The 24,239-nt window shown below is 40.3% G+C and overlaps 1 protein-coding gene across 1 annotated transcript in view; it reads right to left on the bottom strand.

Moving 5' to 3' along the window:
• Positions 1-3,015: 3,015 nt before the first annotated feature.
• Positions 3,016-24,239, bottom strand: part of kif16bb (kinesin family member 16Bb) — a 69,283-nt gene continuing 48,059 nt past the window's right edge. The window contains exons 17-20 of the mRNA XM_041788769.1: positions 19,704-19,774; positions 11,523-11,696; positions 6,525-6,603; positions 3,016-5,713 (exon numbers count right to left, since the gene is read on the bottom strand). Of these exons, the coding sequence (XP_041644703.1) occupies positions 3,503-5,713; positions 6,525-6,603; positions 11,523-11,696; positions 19,704-19,774 (2,535 nt within the window). The 3' untranslated portion in view covers positions 3,016-3,502. The remainder of the gene's footprint in view (positions 5,714-6,524; positions 6,604-11,522; positions 11,697-19,703; positions 19,775-24,239) is intronic.

Below are 24,239 nucleotides of genomic sequence, written 5' to 3'. Positions count from 1 at the left end.
TACATATATTCTGATTTTGATGCTCTTCTTTAAAAGGAACCCTGTAGGATCAGACCAGTTCATCTCGTTGGATAGATATTTGTGTCTATCATATACATATTGAACGAAAAAACTCACTAGATATCTGCATTTAGAGTAATTTGAGTTTATAAATTCACCAGGAGGGCGCCATGCGCTGTGACGTCACAGTTCCGCAGCGCTCACTGTTTCTATGCAGTATCCGCTGTTGCATACTGGCAGCCAGAGTTGTGGCTGCATTTCAGAGACGCAGCATGTCTCATGCACGGAGAATTCTAAAATTTGAGGTCTCTTCTATTTTTAATTAGCACCATGAGCAGTTGTCTGTCCATCAAGACAGAAAAACGATAAATGCAGAGCCATACTGACCTTCTTGTAGCAAATATTTATGTCAATATCTGCAGAATATGTTTGAAATCCTTTTCCTGATGAACCAGATAAAGGCCGTAAGCTCAATGCATCTGTTTAAGAAAGTTTTCCCCCGAACTTCTACTCTTTATGAAGCTTTCTGTTCCCACACGGTTCAGGTAAAGATAAACACAGAACCAAAGCACTTCCGGTTTGCACTTTTCAAAGTAAAAGTCCACTTTAGTATTTCTTTGGAGAAACTGCTTTTGTATTTAAATACCGCTTTTATTTTGAAAAGCTTACTACGCTTCCGCTATGCACAGAAGCCAGTCATTTGCAGGGAGTGTTATTGAGGTTAAATGTAGGAGGAATGACAGAGCTTTGACAGCAGGGAGACAAAACCAACACGCAGTAAATTCGTGTCTGGTATGAAAGCTGTTATGGCAGCTGTTGCTGCCATACACACCGACCAAAACATGGCAGCCTCCTGGTGAGTTTATGAGCTCAAATGTACTCAAACTGCAGATTTCTGGGATATTTAGTGAGTTTTTTAGTTCAATATACATTTGAGAAATATAAATATCTGTCCAACAAGATATACTTGTCTGATCATGCAGGGTTCCTTTTAAATGATGCAGCTTTAAGCTGCATTTGTGGATGGCACAGTGCACTGTGTTGATGGACAATGATTTCTGGAAGTGTTCCTGAGCCCATGCAATGACTTCCAGAACAGAATCATGCCTGTTTGTAATGCAAGGCCACTTTTGGACCTAAATTTCACAGCATCCAATGTTGACCTTTGGTTTTGTCCCTGGTGCACAGAGATTTCTCTAGATCCTCTGAATCTTTTGATGAGATCATAAACTGATGGTGGCATATTCAAAGCCTTCACAATCTTACATTGGAAAAAATTTCTGGAATTGTTCCACAATTTAAAGATGCAGTTTTTTGCAGACTGGTGAAACACTGCCCATCTTTACTTCTGCGAGACTCTGCCTCTACTAAAATTCTCCTTTTATACTCATAGTACTGACCTGTGGACAATTAACCTAATCAGCTGCAAAATGCTCTTCCAGCTGTCATTCTTCAGTTTGGCTTATTTTTCCAGTCTTTTGTTGCTCTGTCCCTACTTTTTTGAGATGCATTGCTGCCATCAAATTCTAAATGAGCCAATATTCATTAAATAGTAAAATGTCTCAGTTTCAACATCTGATATGTTGTTTATATTGTATTGTGAATAAAATTTGGGTTTAGGGTCAATCATTGCGTTGTTAAATACATTTTACACAGTGCCCCAACTTTTCAGGGATTTGTAGATGTAAATTTGCAGAAGTGACATACTGTTAACTGGCAGTGATTTTCTGAGGTGTTGTTGAGCCCATGTTTTAATATCCATCACAGAATGATGACTGTGCATACTGCAGTGACACCTGAAAGACTGAAAGCCACATTTCTCAGCCTTGTCTTTTATGTACTGACATTTCTACAGATTCTGAGTCTTTTCAGGATTTTATGAACCATAGATGGTGAAATCCCCAAATTGCTTGCAATTGTAATTTAAGGATCTTCATTCCTAAACTGTTTATTTGCAGGCAAAGTCTTTCACAAAGTAAAGAACCTTACACCATCATTAATTTTGAATGGCAGCCTTACAAGAGTGCTCCATTTATACTCAATCATGTTACTAATTAACTTTGATATCTGTGGAAGGTGTTTTATGAGCCTTTCACAGCTTTCAGTCTTTCCATCTCAACTACTTTGGAACATCAAATTCGCATGTATGTTTACATTTAGTAAAACACTAAGATTTGTCAGTTTGACCATTTAAGATCCTGTCTTTGTGCTGTATTTACTGAATATAGGTTGAAAATTATTTTAAATCACTGTTTAATTCAAATTTTATACAACATCCAAACTGTGTTGGAATTGGGTTCGTCATTACTGTGTTACTGAAGATTGTTTATTGTTCACATGCAAAGATTTTAAGCCAAATTTTGTGCCTGCTTTGCTGATGCCGTTTGCATAAAAAGGAAGTTTTCCCCTGAATTTGTTGAATGCTAACTAGTGATTTCACCAGAATTAAAGAGACACTGTCAACTGTTCTCAGAACCTCAAATCAACTATTAGATCGTGATAATTGATGAGCGTCTACAGGTTCTGGATACCATCCATCCATTTGCCTCGCAGGAGGCTGGAGCCTATCCCAGCTGTCAGAGAGGTGGGGTGCACCCTGGACTGGGTGCCAGTCGATCACAGGACTGACATATAGAGACAGACAACCAGGAACGCTCACATTCACACCTACGGCCAATTTAGAGTGATTAATTAACCTAACGAGCATGTCTTTGGTGGTGGGAGGAAGCCGAAGCACCCATGCATGCACGGGGAGAACATGCAAACTCCACACAGGAAGGCCCTGACCCTGAAGCAAACCAGGGAAAACCACTGCAGACCCCTGCACCACCGTGCTGCCCAGTTCTGATTCCTATTATTGTAAATGAGGGTTCATCCTCAATCATCTCTAGTGTAAATGTTAACTGGTTAACTGATTTGTGTTTTAGGAGATAAAATTACAGAGAAGCAGCAGTTTTCGTTTTCCTTTTATTTTTACAAAAACATTCATACAATCAACATCAAAACATCTGATTTTTTAATATAAAATATCTAAGATTGTTGACACAACTACATAAATACAGGCAACTTAATCAAACATGGCAGTGAGCTTCTATAGTCTTGATTCAAACTGATAATTTTTTAAAATATTACAGTGAATATGAGACAACTCAACAAAAATGTGATAATTCTTATTATCCAAACTTTACACCAAAATATTTAAAAATTCTATAACTGACTTAGAAACTCAGACAAACAATACAGTACTGAGGCAGAGCTTTGAGAACAATACAAGAAAAAAAATGAAGATTCAGGAATAAAAAAAGCTACTAACATGCAATATTAAAATGGCAAAAACTTCTGGAAAGACATGGAAACTAGTAACTGGGTCAGAGTTTTCTCTGTCATTAAACCAGGAGGCTGTCCTTCCCACTGTCTGCTCAGGATGCTTTTTCGCCTCTGCTCCCTGTGAATGACTTTTTTTCCAGGCTGTGCTGTTCATTACTGGCTGTTCAATCCTCGATCAGACATTTGACAAGTGATTAATCAGGCAGGCGGCCTCAGAGGAGCAACTGAAAGTTAATTTCCACACTTCTGCATGTGGAGATGAATGTGAAGCAGGCTCGGGCAGGGTCGCCGCCTCAGTCACGCTTTCAGGGTGACCCCTGGCCCACACATTTGCCAGGATTACATCCAGTATGACAGCCCCATGATTGTCTTCGCCATGCATCAGCACGCAGCGCACATCCGAGCGCTGACGAAGAGTTAAGTCATGGAATTGGGGATGGCAGGAGGCTACGCTGATGGAGCGTGGGAGAGGGTGAAAGACGGCATCTTCCTGCAGTAGACCGAGGTGGGTATCAGTGAGTAAAAAGTGAGCAAGGGACTGACTCTTGGGAATTGAACTGCTGTAAAATCCAACACTTGTGTATAGCAGCAGCCTCACATCTCCTAGAGCGACTTTTTCTTCATCCATGTTGCAATGTAGAAGGTAAACGAGATCAGCAAGACTTCTCTGAAACTGGCTGCAAACTTTTAATCCAGCATCAAGCAGCAGGTCGGGTGCAAAGTCCTGCCAGCGTACAGACATCTGCATCAAGTCTCCACAGAGAAGAGGGTGTAGAGACACCCGGTCGTCTTCAGGCCTAATGATGTTTAGTACAGCCTTGCACAGCTCTTTGGTGATTATCTGGCTGTAAGTATACACACCAAGGATGCTGTCCTTTGTAGCGCCCCTTAAACGCAGACTATGTCCAGCAAAGCCAATGTGCATCTCCTGCAGCTGCAGCAAAGGGAGGTAATGGAACAAAACCAGGAGTCCAGAGTCATCCGTGAGGGTGTAGAAACCGGTTTCGAAGAGGATTAAGAGGGCAGGACGGGGCTTGTGTTGGTTGCATGTCGCCACATTCAGCCAAAAAAGAGCCAAAATGTTCTGAGAAATTAGCACTGAATTGGCAATGATGGGCTGTAAAGAGTGCAACATGTTCTCCAATGGCTGAGTTTGCAGGTTTGAGAGGGAATCAGGGAATGTTATCAATGTCTGAGTAAAGATCTGGAAATCTTTTGTCTTATGCACAGTCCAGGAATCCTCCATGTCTTGATCGTCATCTTCAGGTGCATGTTTCATTCCTGCCTCTCTGGTGACTTGCTTTTTAACCTGTTCATTGTCTTGTTTTGCATAAATATCAGCTAAGTGTTGCTCTTTTGGTAACCGCAGATCCCCAGTGTCTTTGCCTATTAGTGGTTTGGCATTTTTTAGTTCTCCTGCCTTGCTACAGCTTTGTACTGGTGTCAGAATTGGGAGTTTTGTGGGTTCAGGACTCATCCAATCGGCATTCTCAGACAGAAGACTTTGAGTGATCTCCAGTTGGATGTGATTAATAAGGGGTAGCTCTTTTAACACAGAAAGAAAGTGACTTTCTTTCAAGAGAGAGAAGACAATGCTGCCTTTCCCCATAGAGAAAACCTGACTTTCCTTCACTAATGACAGAGCATTACTCTGCTTGAACAGAGACATAACCTGTCTGGACAAACTGGCCCCTACAGGCAGCAGTCGCTCTTTTCTGACTTGCTGCAGTACTGAAGGAGAGCTCCAAAGAAGACGACCCACATCCTTGACAATCCAAGAAACTCTGCTGACCAAAGAGCCAAGCCGTGACTTTTGAACTGCTGCAGTCTCTGTCACGTCGAATCCTGGGAACTCGTCCAAACCTCCAGATTCATCCATCTCTCTGCAGCCAGGCCAGCCCTTGATGGTGGATTTCTCATGTGGACAGCGAGCCGCATGACTGCTGAGAGGCTTTTTGCTGAGCGGAGAATGAGCGTCGGTTCGTGGGAGGACAGACGTGGAGCTGCTTCTTCCTCTCTGCAGGTGGGACACGATGCCTAATGAGCTCCCACCAGAGCCAGGTCTCCCCTTGTAGCCGTCAGCCACGACACCTTGGATCTCGTTAGCATTCCCCTCTGGCTTCACGCTGCATCCATCACCCGGGCCCAGGACACTTGTCTGCTGCAGGCTGGCATCCCCTGACCAAACCTCCTCTCTCTTATAACCTGCATCTCCAGCCACGCTCTGAGCTTCTCTCCACAGCCTCTCAGACACAAGCCCCGGTCCTGATTTATGTGAAGAGTCCCTCTCCTGCTTCTGGCCTTCCCTGGTGCTTACTCCACCCTGCAGCGAGTTTCCATCCACCTCCAAACTAATGTGAGGGGCAGGATACTTCCCAGGTATGGCCTAGTTTATGCAATGAGTAGTCAGATAAGAAAAGGAGAACGAATGAGAGGAATAAAACATTTCATACAAAGTGAATCACAGTCCTGTTTTAAGTGACTTTCCATTTAAAAAATCCTGGGTACACAACTTTACTCAGCTGCTCTTAAAGCATGTCTTAAGAATATAACTCAGTGTGGCTTCTTTCCTGCATATCAGTCTACAGATTGTCCATCCTCTCCTACCAACGTCTTAAAAACTGCAAAATAACTCTTGGATGAAATGTTCTGTACTTTTTGGCACAACCAAAATGCACGAATAACAGACTGCTTTATTTTAAAACACATGGTATTGACATGAATCCAAATATTGAGGATTGGGACAGCATTGTTTTTAATAACTATGGATAAATAAACAAAAACATGCAGAGAAAATGCTCTGAAGTCTAACAGGGTAAAAGTATAAGCAGCTATTTTAGAAGTGTTTTCACAAAATGAATGTCATTTTCTTTGAAACCCCTACAGAAAAGTATAATTGGATTTAAATATGAGCATAATAAACAAACAGAATAAGCCAAGGGAAAAAGAATTTCATGCCTCATAAAAATTTGTATTGAGCCCGTCTGGAGAGGAGGGGAGCTATTGACTTTTGCTGTTTCTGCAAAGACAAAAGGGACTCGCACTTCAGCTGCATGGGGGCAAATAGCACCTCTATAAATAAAACCTGTATGAAAGAGTCTCCTTTATTTCTTTTCTTTAAACACTGTCAAACAACTATTCCAATCCATGCAGTAAGTGTTCAGGAGTGGGAGTGAATATAAAAAAGGTTTACATACTGTGGTCATGAGCTGTTCTGCTGTCACAGAGGTAACACGGCTGTTTGACACTTCAGACTCAGCTGTTTGAGCAGACAGCCTGCAAAAAGACACAGTAAGCTATGCTTACATGTACAATAGGTGTTCAATCTGAGATTCCACATTTACTGATTACATGAATGCTAAATGAAGTGACAAGCATCAGACATTTACACTGAATTATGCACTGCATTATGACATGAAGATGAGTCACACTGGTCTTATTTGCTGGAAACAGGAGCAGCAGAAGAAGAAGCATTGTTTCTTACTAGCATTACTGAAAATGTGCATTAACTGAGGATGAATAGTGACTAATTACATTTACTCAAAGTGCTGTAATTGAGTATTTTGTGTACTTGAACCTTGACTACATTTTAATATCAGTATTTGTAGGTATTGTGTTTTACATATAAGTATATTACTATTCTTTATATGGTATTATCTCCTACTAATATACACATGCAACAATCCTAGAGCAGCTTTCGATCAAAAATATTATAACATCTGTTTGCTATTTGGCTGTTCGTGTAACCTCTGATCCAAGTGTAATTGCATTTGTTTGCTGTGTGTTTCACTGATCAGAGAGAGTGTTCAGTGTGATAAGTAGGAAAAAGAGGGGTCAATGCAATGTCCAGGCAATTGTATGGCAATCTCAGGTAATGTTTTGATAGAAACCAAAGAGCGTTTTGATTGTAACCAATGATATGCGTGAGAAGAGAAAATCTGAGAAGATCAACATGTTTTGATTGCATGGGTGGAAGAAGTCAGCATTAAGAAATGAGCGTGAATAACAGCATGACTGTCTAGATAGGTGCACTTACATGCATGTTTAGTTCAGATGGTATAAAAGAACTCTTGGCCAGTTTCGGGGCTCTCTGTGTAACTCTGCGTACTTGTTGATAAATATCATCTAGGTGGCAACATTATCTCATTGTCTCATGACTCTTGTTTTTGTGTAATGTCTGTGCGTTAACATTTACGCTTCAACATACTTCAACTTAAAGCAGCCTTACAACTAACGACACTTCCCCCAATTTCAAAGTTGCAGAAAAAATTCCAAAGTCGCAGTAAAACCATGGGAGTCTTGCTCAAGTTGCAGCTCATTCCTGTTGTCTCGGTTGCCAGATGTAAGGTGGTCATAAGACTCGATTTGAGCCGTTTTAAGGTGGTCTTTCTTTAGTCTTGGTGTTAAGATAATATCAAACGTGTTTGATGTTACTGTGAGTCTTAAGTCTGGTCGTATGCAAATTGTGTTTCTCAGTGACACAACCGTTGTCCATGACCAATGGGAGCCGGTGTTGTGCGTAAGCACATTCATTCACTTCATTCTTCAAAATATGAACGTAGATGAGCATAGATCAATCCAGAGCTGATGAATGTCCGTTCAGAACCCAAGAGATTGGCGAACTTTTTTGCTCAGAGCTGCAGTCAGATCTCTGCACCTGTGTGTCTGTGTGCCTTGTCAGTCAATTCCTTCCAGGCTGACATGACAGATACAGTAAACTGCAACTGGGATTTTCAAAGTAAAAGGCCCATCAGTATATTCCCATGGTGAGATGACATGCGTTTTCATACGGTACTTTTATTCTGAAGTGTTTCGGGGATAGTTCTTTGGTCTTTGCAGTAAAATGCAAAGTTGTTTCAGTGTTTAATGTTCCTTTCGTTTCAACTCAATGTTAATGATTTTAAAACATTTGATTATAAGAGATATTAACTCGAATGCAATTTCCATCTACTTCTACATTTTGTTCTCTGCTCAAAAATTGCTGTTGTGAATTTCTACCAGATGCATGATGGGAAATAATTTTAAAAAGGAACTGTATTCAAGTCTTGTAGTTAGTGGCCAACAGCCTTTGCAAATCTCAGTCTGAGACTAAAATCTCAACAGCTTGCAGACAAATTGTCTCTAGATGTGAGACGGTCTCAGATGTTGGTCTTTTTAGAGTCTTTTAACAGTTTTAGCAAATTCATCTGGTGTAAAGCCGGCATTAAGTAGATTTTAACCAGAGTAACCGTACGTTTTCTTGAGTGCAATACTCTTGTTTTTTCCACCTCTGTTCCACAGCAGAACATAGAGAGAGAATGATTCCTCTTCACATCCCAAAACAGCTAAGACTGGAGTGCTGATATCTCAAGGTTAAACATGTAAAAGTTGATTTTTACTCCCAACTTGTGATTTTAACTCCATTCTGAGTGAAACAGTCTTCAGTGTTGGAGTTATTTGACAGTGTTGATGCACATTTGTACCATGGGTGAAGTTATCCACTGAGTTAGAGTTCATGCCTGTGACTTTAGGTGCTCTCAAAGGATGCATCATGGGTAGGATTGGGCGGTATCTGTTTTGTAATACAGTCAAACCCTCCCCATATTTTACCATGGTATATGGTATTACTGCCAGTTGTCCAAAAAAAAAAAAAAAAAAAAAAAAAAAAAAACATTTTATACAAGCACCACTTGTTGGCGTACACATACACACATGCAAGCATCGCAGACAGAGCACGGGTCTCTGCAGGCGCTCATTTAATCCTTTATTAAAATGCTTCCACTCAAAAAACAACATTTATAGGGTGGAGTCTACGGTAGTGCTGGAAGTGATTTACAAGTAAGTATTATTCTCACAGTATGAAACATTTAGTTCAGGACACAGGTGCAAATGACATTACTCTCTTTTTCCTCACTACATAGACATGCACTCCCCCTCCCAGAGCTAATATGAGAAATAATAACCAACTTTGATCATATAGGATCTTGGAATGTTAAGCAATGTTTAGTATCTTTTAAAACAGATGAAGAGTGGCCTTAAATATTATTTCATCATAGTCTTTAATGCCAGGCTCCGTCCTGCAATGAGTTTTATTGAAGACGAACGTGACAGACTACTTCAGTGCCTAAAATAACTAACACACACCAATTAGTGAACATAAATGAGGTAAAATTGAGTTTGAATGTTTTTAAAACATGCCTGGTGTTGCTGCTGCTGAAGGGCGAAGCTCAGATGGCTATTAATAAACTTTTTTTTAGTTTTTGTTGAATCCAGTACAGCCAGTATGATCTCTTAAGAAGATCATACCGCGGTGCCATGCAGCGCTGTGCCAGTCCATGGCACACAAGCTTCTATGCGCCAGTATGTATGTCCACATTTGTCATTTGCCAAATTAGCCCAACATCATTACTGGGGGTTCTGTCATCACTTTTAAAGCATCTTCACACACAGAAAGGGGTGCTGCTTGTTGGAATGGATGTCTACTCTGAAGGCATTTATTGAACATGCGGGCCTTTTGCATAGCACCATCTTCATAAGGGAAGGAATTTTGAGGTCTAAATTACAGCTAGTTTAAGATTTTACACTTGAAGAATGTGTTTATGTTTTATAAATCACTTTGTCAGGATTTGGACTGACTTGGATTTGGTGTTCCACATTAAAAAACTGGATTTTATATCAGAATCGGTCAAAATGAGTTTAATAATATCAGGACATCAGATCTTGACAAAAATCCAACATTATGTTTCCCTATTTGACTTACAACCAGTTAGCTGCTGGCTAACTTGTTAGCAGGGACATTAGGACCTCAGGAACAGGACATCAGGAAGATATCACCAAAAGAAGAATCCAACATATTCCAGTCAACAAAGTATTTTTCCAGCTGCATACAGGAAGGACAATAGTCCAGTTAAATTGCCTAATAAAGCTTTAACTATAGTTCGACTTTACAATGCATGAAAACAACTAGGACAGTGCAGGTCTAAAGGGGCTTCAGACGAACAGTGGAAGAAAGAGACATACACAGTAATGTGAAGTGAACAAAAGATACCTGTGACATACTGAAAGGACACTCGGCAAAGAAACTGCTGCCCCTTCGAGTCCACCTTGCAGATGAATGGGCAACAAAAAGCCAGCGTGTTGCCAGCTCTGTCAAGTGGGAACCCCCCACCACTGGTATTTTGACCAGGTGGCCCAACATCACCTCCAGAGGACTAAACAGTTTAACCGACTGAGGAGATACATCTCAATGGACACAGTTTCAATGGACACCGATTGGATAAAGATCAGCATGAACTCTCTTTTGTTTAGAATGAAATCTCTCTCCAGATGGGCTTGACTGGATCAAAGTCTTCTGAATTGATTTTTATTCTAATCAGGCTTCTATTCTGATTATTTGTGTAAATGTAAGCATAGCTATTAAGACACAAAAATGAAATACATTTGATGTTCCATCAGAAAACAAAAGTTGCGTCTTGATGGGAGGCATTTGCACAATACAGCTGTGTTTATATGCTTATACACGCTGCCAGGCTCTTTGTTTTCAAAGCAAATTCAATTATTTGCTGTGGTGCGACACTAGAGACTTCAAACAGTTTGCAGGCAAAAGACAAGACTGCAATAACCCCTCAATCCCACCCTTCAAAAAAAAAAAAAACATCCATTAGATTTGAGAAGCAAACAGCCCAAATGGCTGGATGAGATTAGAGCCACTCTACTAGCTGTGAAATTAAATAGAATCTGTGCATGTTGATTTGAGGATTTACATACAATACTGAGCACTCGAGAGAGGGGAGCAGAAACCAAATATACAGCTCAGGATGATTTCTGACAGTAAACAGCGGCTTTGGCTAAGCGTCATGGGTTGCAGCAGGTTGACGAGCGGAGAAAGCAGGAGCACTAAAGCATTGACAACATCAACCAGAGAAACAGTGTGCAGGTCCTTCTGGCGATTAAAGGATTTTTGCAGATCCCAGGGATCAGTGCAGAGGATGTCCTGTACTCTGAAATGTTTGTCTACTCACATGAATAAATGGAGGAACACTGATCTGGGATTTCCAGTAAGGAGCTGACCACATTTTCCTTTCTGTCACACTCGGTGCTCACATGCAGAGGTTTACTGTGTTCTTGCAGTGCGAGGAATGTTAGCAAAACTGGTACACAAACAACAGATTCATTAACATCACCACAGAGACTGGCTCTGCCTCCCCCGTACTTACCCGGTGCCAGGATCTTCTATCTCTGCCCCCGTTGTCTTCTGCTCGGCTCTCTGTTGATGGGGAGCCCCACTGCTTTCCTTTGAAAGTCTTTTGAAGTCCCGGCTGCGTCTGTTCAGGCTTTCTTGGACCTGCTTCCATTCCACCTCCTGCTGGTTGAGCTTCTCTTCCACCCTCCTAGCCACACACAGACAGATCTTGTGAGTCCTACATCTTTTTTCATATGCTGCCTTTTCACAAATCGCACACAGAAGCATTCTCATTCATTTCGTGGCTGTTACATAAACTCTAACCTAGATTTTTTTTTTCAGGACCCAGGGTGTTAACTTTGAGCTATTCTTCTCAGTGACAGGTCATAAAGAGGGCAACTTTCAGAGCAGAGGAGTGCAGCCAATGTTATTAGTCATTTCTTAATACAGCAGCTCCGCAAACGGCCACTCGAGACTCGCTCTAACAGCGAGTCAATCCTCATTAGGCCTCATTTAAAACTTCCAACCTCACAGCACAATCAAATATGTTAACAGCTAATATAATAATTGGTTTGATCTCTTTAATTCTCTATGTATAACAACTATAAGGTGGGTAAAGTCATAAACAGGTGCATCTTAAAGTATTCCAGCTCGTCTGTACTGTTGAGGCTGGTGTCTCTCATCCTCCTCTTCACATTTCCCCAGAAACTCTCTACGGGGTTCAGGTCAGACCAGTCAGCTGGCCAATCAAACAGGTCAATACCATGGTCAGCAAACCAGTTTCTGGTAGTTCTGGCTTCACTGTGGGCAGGTGAAAAGGCCTCCTGGAAGAGGAAATCAGAATCTTCATAAAGCTTCTCAAATGAAAGCATGAAGATCTCTAAAATCTCCTGGTAGGCGGCTGAAAGTATTGTGTCTTGATAGATCAGTAGAGCACCAGCAGATGACATGGCACCTGAAACCATCACTGACTGTGGAAACTGATAACACTAAGCTCCTTGGATTCTGTGCCTCTTAGATCTTCCTCCAGACTCTGGACCTTGACTTTCAAATGAATTGCAAAATTAAGTTTCATGTGAAAACAGGACTCTGGTCCAGATCTGTTTCCACTTAGCCGACACAAGATGCTTATAAAGCCGATGGTTCAGGAGTGGCTCGACACTAAAAACACGACACCAGTAGTCCATTTCCTGCACCCGTCTGTGTGGTGACTCTCCACTCCTTGTGAAGCTCCCCTAAGTTTTTGAATCTGCTTCGTTTGACAGTCCTCTAAAGGCTGAGCTGATCCACCACACGTACCAGACTTTTCCCTTCCAGTCAACTTTCCATGAATCTGCTTTGGTACAGCATCAGAGAACAGCCTGACCTTACACCAGTGACCTTCTGTGGCTTACCCTCCTTGTGAAGGGTGTCAGTGATTGTCCTTGGACATTTATCAAGTCAGCAGTCTTCCCCATGATTGTGGTTGTGTGTACTGAACCAGAGTGAGAGAATTAAGGCTTAGCAAATTGGACTTCTGCACAATATTCTAATATTTTCAGATAGTTTTAGATTTTTTGTGAGCTGTAAGGTGATATCTTCAAGATTAAAACAAAGAAAAGTGTTGAATTGTTTCTTTTTTAATGAGATGAATCTAAAATATGTGGAAGTTTAACTTTCTGAGGTAAATCATGGGGGGGAAAAAACAACTTTTACATGATTTTCTATTTTTTTAGTTGCACCAGCATATGAGTTTGATTCAGTTAACTTAAAGAGTAACTAAACATCTGAGTTCCTGATGAGGTTTACTGCCCCTGGAAAGGAGGGGGATAAGATGCATCGTTATCAACCGTGCTTTAAAAAGAAAAACATAGTTCTTGGTCAACAGTACTACATTAGCTACAATCTTATAGTTTTAGAGCAGCATCCTTGATTGGTTGAAAGAGTCTTTAGGTGCAAAATTTCTGTGTTTGATCCAGTGTTGCCACTAGGAGTGAGCTCTACAGTGAATTTTCAACAAAAAGATGTTTAAACTGGGTAATAAGGATATGGCGAATACGGTCAGATACGACACGAAATCCCAATACAGACAGCAGGAATCCAAGAACAAAATCTACTTTACTGCTTTTTATATTAATTATATATTAACGATGGTCTTTATTATAATGGGGTATAGTCTTTATTATAATATTAATGATTAACTCTGGTCTATTATAACAGGCCTCAACGGAGGGTGTGGTCTGGACCTGCCCTCTTTGTAAAGTGTTTTAAGATAACTTTGGTTATAAATTGGTGCTGTACAAACAAAGATTGACTGATTAATTAACTGACTAATTGATATGATACATGTTTATTTAGGGTGATAACATGTTGTAATAAATATGTCCCACATTGAATTCACTACTGCAGCTGTTTTTTTATTGTAGAAGATAACAGAAGCAGTGTGGATGTAAGGTTGTTACACTTTAAAACACTCAGCTCCTCAGAGATGAGTGTTTCTCAAAGTAGTCTATTTGTTTGTCTCTTAGCTTTTAATGAATACAAATACAGTGATATTATATACAGTGATAATTCTTTTCATATAATATTCTGGTTTCATTTAACTGTAATCCCACTTGAATCATATGAATGAGTTTTTTGCTTTACTTCTGCATAAAACGGCACCACAGTTTCTTGAATGAACGGACATGTGAGGGTTAAACCACATTAGTCAACTCCTTAAGCAGCTGCCTGAAGCCTTTGTTATCAGTGCCGCTGTTCAGCTCATGTCTTAACAAATAAAGTGCTGATTATGATCTCCTGATCAGAATAAGTAGAGGGAAACTGAGTTTACAGCTTCATTCAACACTGGTTGGGACGACACAGCCCGACAAGCCTAGCTGTTGTTGGTAAGTGCTAATAAGCATGGTGTTGTTGAGGATTGGTGTTGCTGCAGTGTTTTACCTTCTTACAGCTTGCATGACTCATATCCAATTCCTGACTTTCTGGTGTTTGAAGAAACCTAAAATGATGCAGTATCTGTATCATGCAGTTTTACGACTGTTGTCACCCGCTTGTGTTTTTTTAATATATAAAACTGCCATCAAAGCTTTTACTGCCGTATCCATTCTGTAAAATCTGTGTCAAGGCAGTATCAGCAAGGTGCATATGACGATGTATTGCTATATCCATTTTTTGGGCACAGGCCTATTATACACAATCCTAGAATGTTACTGCTCTGATTGGCTAATCTGGCCTTTAGCTATGAAACATCTGCATTCAATCGGGTAGAGCCACTAAAAGTGAATTTAACGATATCAATATCCCCTCACTGTCCAACAGGCATTCATGATTGTGAGAAAATAAAACCATCAAAGAAAGTGGAACCGAATTAATTTCCCAGCATTACAGACCACAGCTGATATTTGAACAGCATCTTTAGTGCTAACACAAAATAAAAGGAGCACAGCCTTTAAAAGCAGATACATAAGATTGTTCTTACTGCATTCAAGTCAGTGACAGGAGCTCCTATTGTGATGGACTCTGACCAAAGTAAAAAAAACTTTTCCAGGAGGTTCGAGCTCCTAATAACAGCCTGTCAGAGACAGTATACAGTCAAGTTGCCACTTGGCCTTCAGGCCAGAGATGGCAGCCAGTGAGAGAGATGTCAGATGACTGACTTTCAAAGCTAACTTTGCCATTAAAAGCCGTTTGGGTCAAACACCAGCTGGTCTGTTCCATCAGCGCGAGCTCTCTGAGCCCAGACATGCTGTGTTAGAAAGAGCTGCAATTTAAAGCTGGCTTCAACATACTGTCTCTGTTACACAGTCCATTTATTTAAGAATAACCCAAACAAGGAGGGCCCAGTTTCTCCTGAGGGAGAGCAGCGGGATCTGTGGGCATAAATTCAATAACAGCAGTACACATGGAAGTGACCCTGTAATTATAGACAAACAGACTTTTCTTCCCTCTTCATCTTTGTTTCCAAACTAAAGTTTTAATGGTCTGCAACACTTCATGCTTAAAGGCAGTGCTCGATTGGAAAATCTGCTTTCAGCCGCCATAATCCACTTTGATATCGAAGATTTGGATGAGTACAAATGCATGAAGTGCTCCCATGCTTTTACAAGCAGGCCAGGCTTTTTGTCGATGTGGTTAGTCTCCTTCTGTCCAAAACTCTCGACTGAGGAGGAGTGTGATCTACCTGATGTAGCCGATAACTCACAGGCTGCTTTTGTTACTCTGAAGCACCCCCTCAAGCAATTTCAGGTCAGTTCATTGATATTTCATGACACTACTGGAGCCCAACAGATACCCACTGAATTCAAATTATTTGTCTTATTTACCACAGAGGGTTATTTTCCAAGATGATTGGGCACATTTAAAGATCAATTCTGTCCTTGCTGCAAGGGAGGTTTATGCTCAGTGAACAACCAGAACAAGGATGGAATACATATCTCAGCAAAGAGACATTTTAAAAAAGAGTTCCTTTACTGCCTGTTCACAGTGTCTGAGCCTCAGATGACGGTTCAGTTTGCCAGGTGAGACTGAGGAAAAGGATAACAATATCAGTCTAACACTTTCTTACTTTAAGACGTGATTTTTTTAGTGATGGGTGTTCCGTAAATATGAAAACGCACAAAGACGAGAAAAACTAAGATCTCAACATGTAGGGGTGGTGCTGACTGAACCAGCTGCAGACCAACACTGCCAAAATCAAGGAGATGGTACTCGACTACCAGAGGACAGCCCATTTCCATCGAGGGTGTGGAGGTGGAGCTCGTACAAGCAGCTGGACAAGTCAGTGAACTCTGACTACCTGTAGAGAAGAGGACAGAGCAGGATCTACTTCCTAAGGAGACTTGCTTCCTTTATATGTTTTACCAATCTGTGGTAGCCTACGTCTCATTCTACGCTGGGGTGAGCATCAAAAAGAGAGACAATCTGAGACTGGACAAGCTGATCAGGCATGCCAGCTTCATGGTTGCTACTGAGCAGGGGACAATACATGAACATGGACCTTTGTTTGCAATCACTTGACCTTGAATGCTAGTTGGGCATCAGGAAGTGGGGGAAGATCATTAGGGATGAATGGAAATGGAGAAGAGTTAGTACTCTAAATGGAGCTGCACACTGTAATTATCAAATAATGTCTACATACACCGAGTATGATCCCTACACTCAACAATAAAAGTGTTTTTATATCAGTCTGACTGATTTACCCAGCATGTAGATGATCAGTATCACAAATCACCTTCTAGTGTCTAGCGTCGGCTATCCAGAGGAAGGGAGACAAGAGTCTTGAGGAGTCTTGTTCTGAGCTTAGAGGCTAGCTGAGCCCCTTAAACATATAAAAATCCTCATTTTGATCACAAACATGCTTTTAATGGATACAGGGATGTAGTATTGACTGAATAACCCTTGTGGTGTAAGAGATCAAGTAAAGATGTGCCGTTTAAGAATGAGCCAGTTCTACGAAACAGCTCTTTAATGTGAGCCACAGCAGCTAGCTCCTGTTTGAGTGCCAGTTTCCTTTCCCCCCATCATTTGTCATAATTTAGTACACATTTAGAGAGCCAGACTGGTACCACATGAAGAGCTGTTAAGGCCAAACAACCAGCTCTAAGATCAAAGTTTAATGTGATAAACTGTGACAAAACTGGTCTGAACTAAACCGGACAGGCTTTGTGGAAGAGGACTCTGTGACTCTGCTAATCCAGACTTTGGACAGAGGCTTTTTTAATATCCATCTGCGGCCATTTTTGTGCTTTTATTTATTTTTTTCTAAATATTTCACTACTTCAGGACACAAAATTATCTAAAGAATTAATCATGTTTGTATTTTTCACTTTGAATGCCTGGCATAGTAGTTAACAGCCCAAAACAAGGCCTTTTTGGAACACTTCTCTCTAGAGAAGTCACTTCTATCCCCATCAGGAGTTTGCTGCTGCAGGACGTCATCTGCAAAGAAACTGTAGGTTGAAAAATGATTGTAAATCACTGGGTTCTGTTTGTTTTACACCCAGCTAATTTGGTATTGTACTTTGTAAGTCCAGAAAAGTAAACTTAAATTCTGTCTTGGTTAATTTTTCTTCACTGAACTCGGAATGGGTGGTTATACTGTAAAACCATATACCAGGGTATTAAATAATAGCCAAGGTATTGCTTTGATTACCGACATTAGAGAGGACACATTTTACCCTTTTAAGACAAGTTTATATTGGTCTCAGAGGTCCCCAAAACATGCCTATTAAGTTTGTTGATGAAAAACACTACAGTATCAAATTTGTGCATGTCTAAAACCCCTCTGTTTCAGCCCTGCTCTTTCTGTGTCCATGGTTTTAAATGTTAATGAGCTGTCTGACTCTGCCTCTCTCAGGAAATGGATGTGGCTTAAGGGATGTGGCTCAGTAGAGGAGGCCAGAACTTTCTTCCAAGCAGGGAGGGCCAACCAAACCTGGGGGCGATGCTAACTCCCCACATGACATCATGACAGGAAAATCTAAGAACAACTTGTTTCCGCAAACATTTCTGAAGGGGGAGGGTGGGTGGGGGGGGGGTTCTGGTACTTGAGGGGATTGTGGACAGGCCAGGGGCACTTTTTTTTTATTTTAGAAAAGCCTGAAAAAGTGTATTTTGCACAATATGTCCCCTTTAAAATGGTGATGTGAGATGAGCAAAAAGTAAATATTTTACAATAAATTCCTCAAGAATGTGTTTTTCTATTAGCAGCACCACTGGCTGTGTGGAAATATGCTTTAAAATAACATCTTAACAGAACACCTGTTAATGACGTTGGACTAATTTGGCAAACAACAAACGTGCGCATACACCGTAAACCGGCGCATATATCCTCGTGCACCATAGCCTGGCACGGTTGGTATTGCGGTGCTTCACTGCTCCAATACTTCATTACACTATCACTTTGATCCTGCATACATCGCCTTATAAACATCTGTTTTTTAGACTCGTAGCATTTTGGTATGAAGGAAGCACCAATAAAGGCATGCTGTGATTGCGCGTGCACATCCGCAAGCGCTTAAATAATGTGATTTTTGAACATCTAGCAGTTATACCGTATACCCTGGTAAAATTTGGAGAGCATATGACAGTATTCATATATTAATATCATCTAATCCTACACCAGACATCGACGATTTCTTCTTTTTGGCATTATTGGCAGTTGGCAAACAGCTTCAGATGTTCTTCAGCCCCCATCAGGTGGTAGTACGGCATCACAACCAGAGCTGGTAAAATTATGTAGAATTAAAATGAGATAAAAGTCACATGAAATCTTACATTTTGATAAATTAATAATGCCTGTTTGAATTTTGAAAAAAATCAGCCCTTGAAGTGGTATGACATCAGTACTGCAGCTCCTCTCAGCCGATACACTGCACAGACTCCAAAACCATTAACATGTCAGCCCCCTTCACAGGGGATGTTCTGGCTTCACTTTTGTGTGACATGACGAGAGGCATTTTTATACAGTATCACTTTTGTATGATACAAGTAGCATGATTTATTCTGTTGGGTATACCAGTAATTGTGTAGTAATTTTTGTATGATTATGTAACATTTCTACAGGGAGGATATTGTCGGCTAACACCACTAACACGCTTGTGAGCTCACCTGCTGTAAAAAAAAAAAAAAAAAAAAGTCCTCTGGAGTCAGCAGTCTAAGAAGAGTTAGTTTGCAGAGAAGACTGAGAACTGCTCCTGGCACTCAGGCTGCCCTTTGCTCAAACTGAACTCTAAATAAAAACCTTTTTTGGCTTTTCCCAACCTGCATTCTTGTTTGTGAAATCTCATCAACTATGACTCAATATCAAAAGAATCTGCAGCAAAGCCGGGGTGAAATCATGTCCCTTATAATCCTAATTTAACTGTGAATTCTGGGGGTTTTCACCAGGCAGCTGAACTTCAGTTGCACTGCAGTGATTTTTAGAAAAGGCACACAGTAAATCTCACAGAACTGTGGGCCATTTTAGGACATGAACTCAGTTATAGGACACATGCCTGCGGTGATTTCAGCTGGCTCAGCATGAAGCATTTTAGAGCGGATTTTAACATGTTCCCACCTCTGTGCACAGAAAAGCTGCCATGTTTTATGGCTTTGACTTGGTCTAATAGTTCAATGAATGCTGCTCAACAGGAAGCATCTACATATTCTGAATATGGAGGTGGAGTGGGCTCAGCTGCGCTCGGGTCACTGAGTGAAAGAAGAAAACTTTTACATACGTCTGCAGAAATCTCACCCTGGAGTCTGATTTTCAAAAGATGTGGACATGTCAGTCAGGAACGGGGTGACGGGAGACAGCAGCTCGCTCTGCAGAGAAAAGAACGAGAAGGCACCATGAAATCACAGCGACAGTGTTGGAGTGGATCAGTGACTGCTGCCTTTTCAACAGATTTAAATAGTCGCCGTTTCCTCCAGTGCAACACTCAGGATGGTGTGCTTAAATACTGCCCTGGTGTTGCACTGAAAAATTTCTGGTGTTCAAATATTTACAAATTTATCTGGTTTATCTTTGTAATTTTGTTGCTTTATGATAGTTGAGAAATAGGGCTGTGTTTGAAGTAAATTTCCTCATTTAAATTCTCTATCAACTATCAACTACAGGCCTCAAACAGTGACATGACATTAAAGCAGGTATGGGCATCTTTGGTTACCCAGACGACCATATAATGTTCCTCTCACAGCCAGAGGGCCAAATTATAGGGCACTCTTAATTGGACAATAATTGTCTTTACAAAACTAAAGTTCACAAAAGCTGCAATAAACAGAGTTTTTTACTAGCTATTGAAGTACAACCCCAATTCCAAAAAAGTTGGGACGTTGTGCAAAATGTAAAATGTAAATAAAAACAGAATGCAATGATTGTCAAATCTCATAAAACCACATTTAACTCACAACAGAACATAAACAACTCAGAAGTTGAAACTGAGACATTTTTAAATTTCATGAAGAATTAGCTTATTTTGAATTTCATGGCAACAACGCATCTCAAAACAGTAGGGACAGGGCCATGTCCAATTATGTGGCATCCCCCTTCTTTTAACAACATCTGGGACCAGCTGTTATAGTTTTGGGGGAGGGATGTTGTCCCATTCTTGTCTGATGTAGGATTCTAGCTGCTTAACAGTCCTGGGTCTTGCTGTTTTTGCAGTCTATGACACTCCAAATGTTTTCTATCAGTGAAAGGTCTGGACTGCAGGCAGGTCAGTTCAACACCTTCATTCCTCTACTGTGAAGCCATGCTGTTGTGATGGCTGTATGTGGTTTAGCATTGTCTTGCAGAAATATGCAAGGTCTTCCCTGGAAGAGACATTGTCTGAATAGAACCTCTATATACTTCTCAGCATTGATAGTTCCCTTCTAGATGTGTAAGCTGCCCACGCCATAGTCACTAATGCAAACCCATACCATCAGAGATGCAGGCTTTAGAACTGGGCCAGAATAATCAGCTGGATGGTCTCTCTCCTCTTTAGTCCACAAGACACAGATTCTTTGTTTCAAAAAATATTTCAAATTTTGATTCATCTGATCACAGAACAGTTTTCCATGTTGCCTCAGTCCATTTTAAATGAGCTTTGGTCCAGATATGACAGTGGCGTTTCTGGGTCGTGTTCACATATGGCTTCTTCTTTGCATGATACAGCTTTAACTTGCCTTTGTCGATGGCACGGTGGACTGTGTTGACAAACAATGATTTCTGGAAGTGTTTCCAAGCCTGCAGTGATTTCCAGCACAGAATCATGCCTGTTTTTAACGCAGTGCTGTTTGAGGGCCTGTAAATCATGATCATCCAATACTGAGCTTCAACCTTGTCCCTTGCTTGCAGAGGTTTCTCCAGATTCTCTGAATCTTCTGATGACATTATGTACTGTAGATGATGGGGTATATGCAGACAGCTGAACCTCTGCCTATCTTTAACTCTGAGAGACTCTCCCTCTCTAGAGTCCTTGCTTTATACCCAGTCGTGATTTGTTGTCAGTTTAGCTGCACCCCCCACCCCCTGCTGTTTTTCATTAGCACTGCTTGATTTTCCAGTCTTTTGCTGCCGTGTCCCTACTTTTGTTAATTGTGTGTATTGCTGCCATCAATTTTATAATGAGCTAATATTTTTCATTAAATGGTAAAATGTCTCAGTTTCAATACACGATGTGTTGTTTAGATTCTGTTGTGAATAAAATGTGGGCTTATGAGATTTTAAAATCATTGCATCCTGTTTTTATTTACTTTTTACACTGCGCCCCAACTTGTTTTTGGATTTGGGAGATCAAAAAAGTTGTAAAGCATAAGTTACAGCCATATCCTAGTAATCACAGATTATCTTCGCCAATTTTTGTAACTTTTAATGCTGCTGCATTTGACTTTCTGAATGATAATGTATTGGTAGTTACAAGTTTTAACATTCTTCCTTCATATTCCTAGCTTATTGATATCTAAAGTTGATAAGTGGGCCGATAATAATAGAGGAGGGGTGCTGCATGTGCCTCCGGGGCCATAAGTTGCATATTCCTGCAAAATACCCACTTAAAAATCAAACAAAAGAGCTGCAACGAGACAAGAAAAAAGACAAAACGCACAACCCCATTATTAAATCAATAAAGATTTCAACTAATTAGGATTTATTTTAGAAAAAGAAGAGTGCAGAGTTCTATTTAACTTCACACCAGGAACAATTTCTCCCTTTTAATTTCCTTTTGAGTTATTTTATTAGCGTTTGTAGCAATTGTATTTTCCAAATGGTAATGGCATCATAATTTGTTTTTAACAAAGGCTAGACTCAGATTTATCCTTGACTGCTTTAAAAATCAATGGTAATTACTATTCAGTGATAATTCTGTTCCAGACAATCCAGCATAACCTTTAAAGGGATACGTTCATGGTCCACAAACATTCAATGTAGAAACGGCAGAAAAATAAGGAGGCTACTTGAATACAAAACATTTGATTTGATGCAAATCTGCCACAGGAAAATGGAGAGGAAGGAAAAGACCCCAGACTGTGTACATTCTTTATTCTGAGGGATGAAGGAACTTCACATCCCACAATCCAATGCATTCCCTTTATCCACTGCTAATGATAGCTTTTAAACTTTCAAAACAAATGGGGACCCTCTTCCTGTATTTATCTCATTTTTGCTAATAATTCCATGTAGTATACTGCACTTTTGTTCCATGTAGGGTGGAACAATGTATCCTCTTACAATTTGCACTCATAAAAGTGATATTGCAAGATGTTTAATATGAGTCGTGGGACTTGAAGCAAACCATGCTGTAACATCTGCCTTGTTTGACGAAAACTAAAACCACAATCTATCTTTTTTCCATGACTAACCAACAATAAAGTCTCTCTGATATCACCAGCATCAGTCAGAGGAGTCAGTATTATGCATTCAGAGTCTGTGAGTCTCCTGTATGTAAAATCATTCAGTCTACAGGTGTCACTGTAGCTGTCACAGATACACCAACATGAGGCTCCAGGCAGACGATCAGTTACACAAAGCCTGTGAGTCTGTTTATTTTGGCAGCTAATTCAAATGTAGTCTTATGCCTTATTTCAATGGGATTTACATTACCTAGGGACCTCTGGTAGGGGTGTAACGGTTTATGGAGATCAAGGTTCGGTTTGTACCTTGGTTTTGGGGTCAAGGTTCGGTTCATCGATAAAAAAATAAAAAGTACCAGATTTATAATTCTATATGTGTCTCACTTTTTTTTTTGTTAAAAAAAAACAAACTCTTAAAAACTCTTAAAACTCAAACTCTTACTTTAAGAGGGAAATTTTCAGAGGGGGACTATTAATTTTGTCTACACCTGTAATAAGGAAATAGTGACATCTTGGCACAGTGGAGAAATATCATGGATTTTGAACATCAGTGGTCAAGCACTCACATTTCAGTCTTCTTTATGAAAACTAAACCAAAGTTTTGTTCAAGTTTTCATCACCAAAGATCCATTATTGGCTAGTCTTAGTCTAGCCGTCCTCATGAAAACAGGTAGTATAGTCAACAAACATTTTAGGAAATGTCTATTTTGGTTTGCTTCATATCTCTCAAATCAAAGTCTTTAAAAATATGAAGCAGCATTAAAATATACCATACAGACTTCCTGGTCTACCAAGCTGAAACATTATTGTGAGGTTAATGGTGTGACTTATGTCTCCTTTTTATTCACTACACAAACTCGAACACTGTTTTATTGTTTTCACACCATTTTGGGGAATTAAAAACACCCTCTTTCTTTACATCCCTTATTTGCTGTGAGTGGTGAACTAGAGGTTTTTAAACTGATACACTTTGCAAATTACAGCTCATCTCTGCCCATCTAACAGGCCCACTATGGGCACTGGGTGTAGCTTTTATGGTTCATCTTTTACATTAGTCCCTCTGAGTGCTGCTTCCTTAAAAGTAAAAGGAACTGTTATACAATTTGCCTCCATTAAAACAGACTATTTTAGAGACCTTTCTTTATGTAACAGTGCTACACATTCTGAGTCTGCAAGGACACATCCAGACAGAGCGATTGTGAAACTCTGGGGACCATCTCATTTGGAATAAATGTTAAAAAATGAATGGCAAGGGCTCTGTTGGACCCACAGCGGGGCCTGGATGTCTGTGCTTTTTCTTGGCTGCAGCAGCGGGCAATTTTCAATAATGCAGAGAGCAGAAAGCTGTCAAAAAACAGAAGTACAGCTGTGTCTGTAAAAATGGCTCGCAAATCCATTTTATTATATAAAATGTTATAAAACTGGAGGAAATGCTTAAAAGAGGCACATTTTGAGG

This window comes from Cheilinus undulatus, linkage group 6 (genome assembly GCF_018320785.1).
Source record: "Cheilinus undulatus linkage group 6, ASM1832078v1, whole genome shotgun sequence".
Taxonomy (NCBI): domain Eukaryota; kingdom Metazoa; phylum Chordata; class Actinopteri; order Labriformes; family Labridae; genus Cheilinus; species Cheilinus undulatus.
Note: the sequence above shows the minus strand (reverse complement) of the source record. Positions and strands in the feature narration are given on the sequence as shown.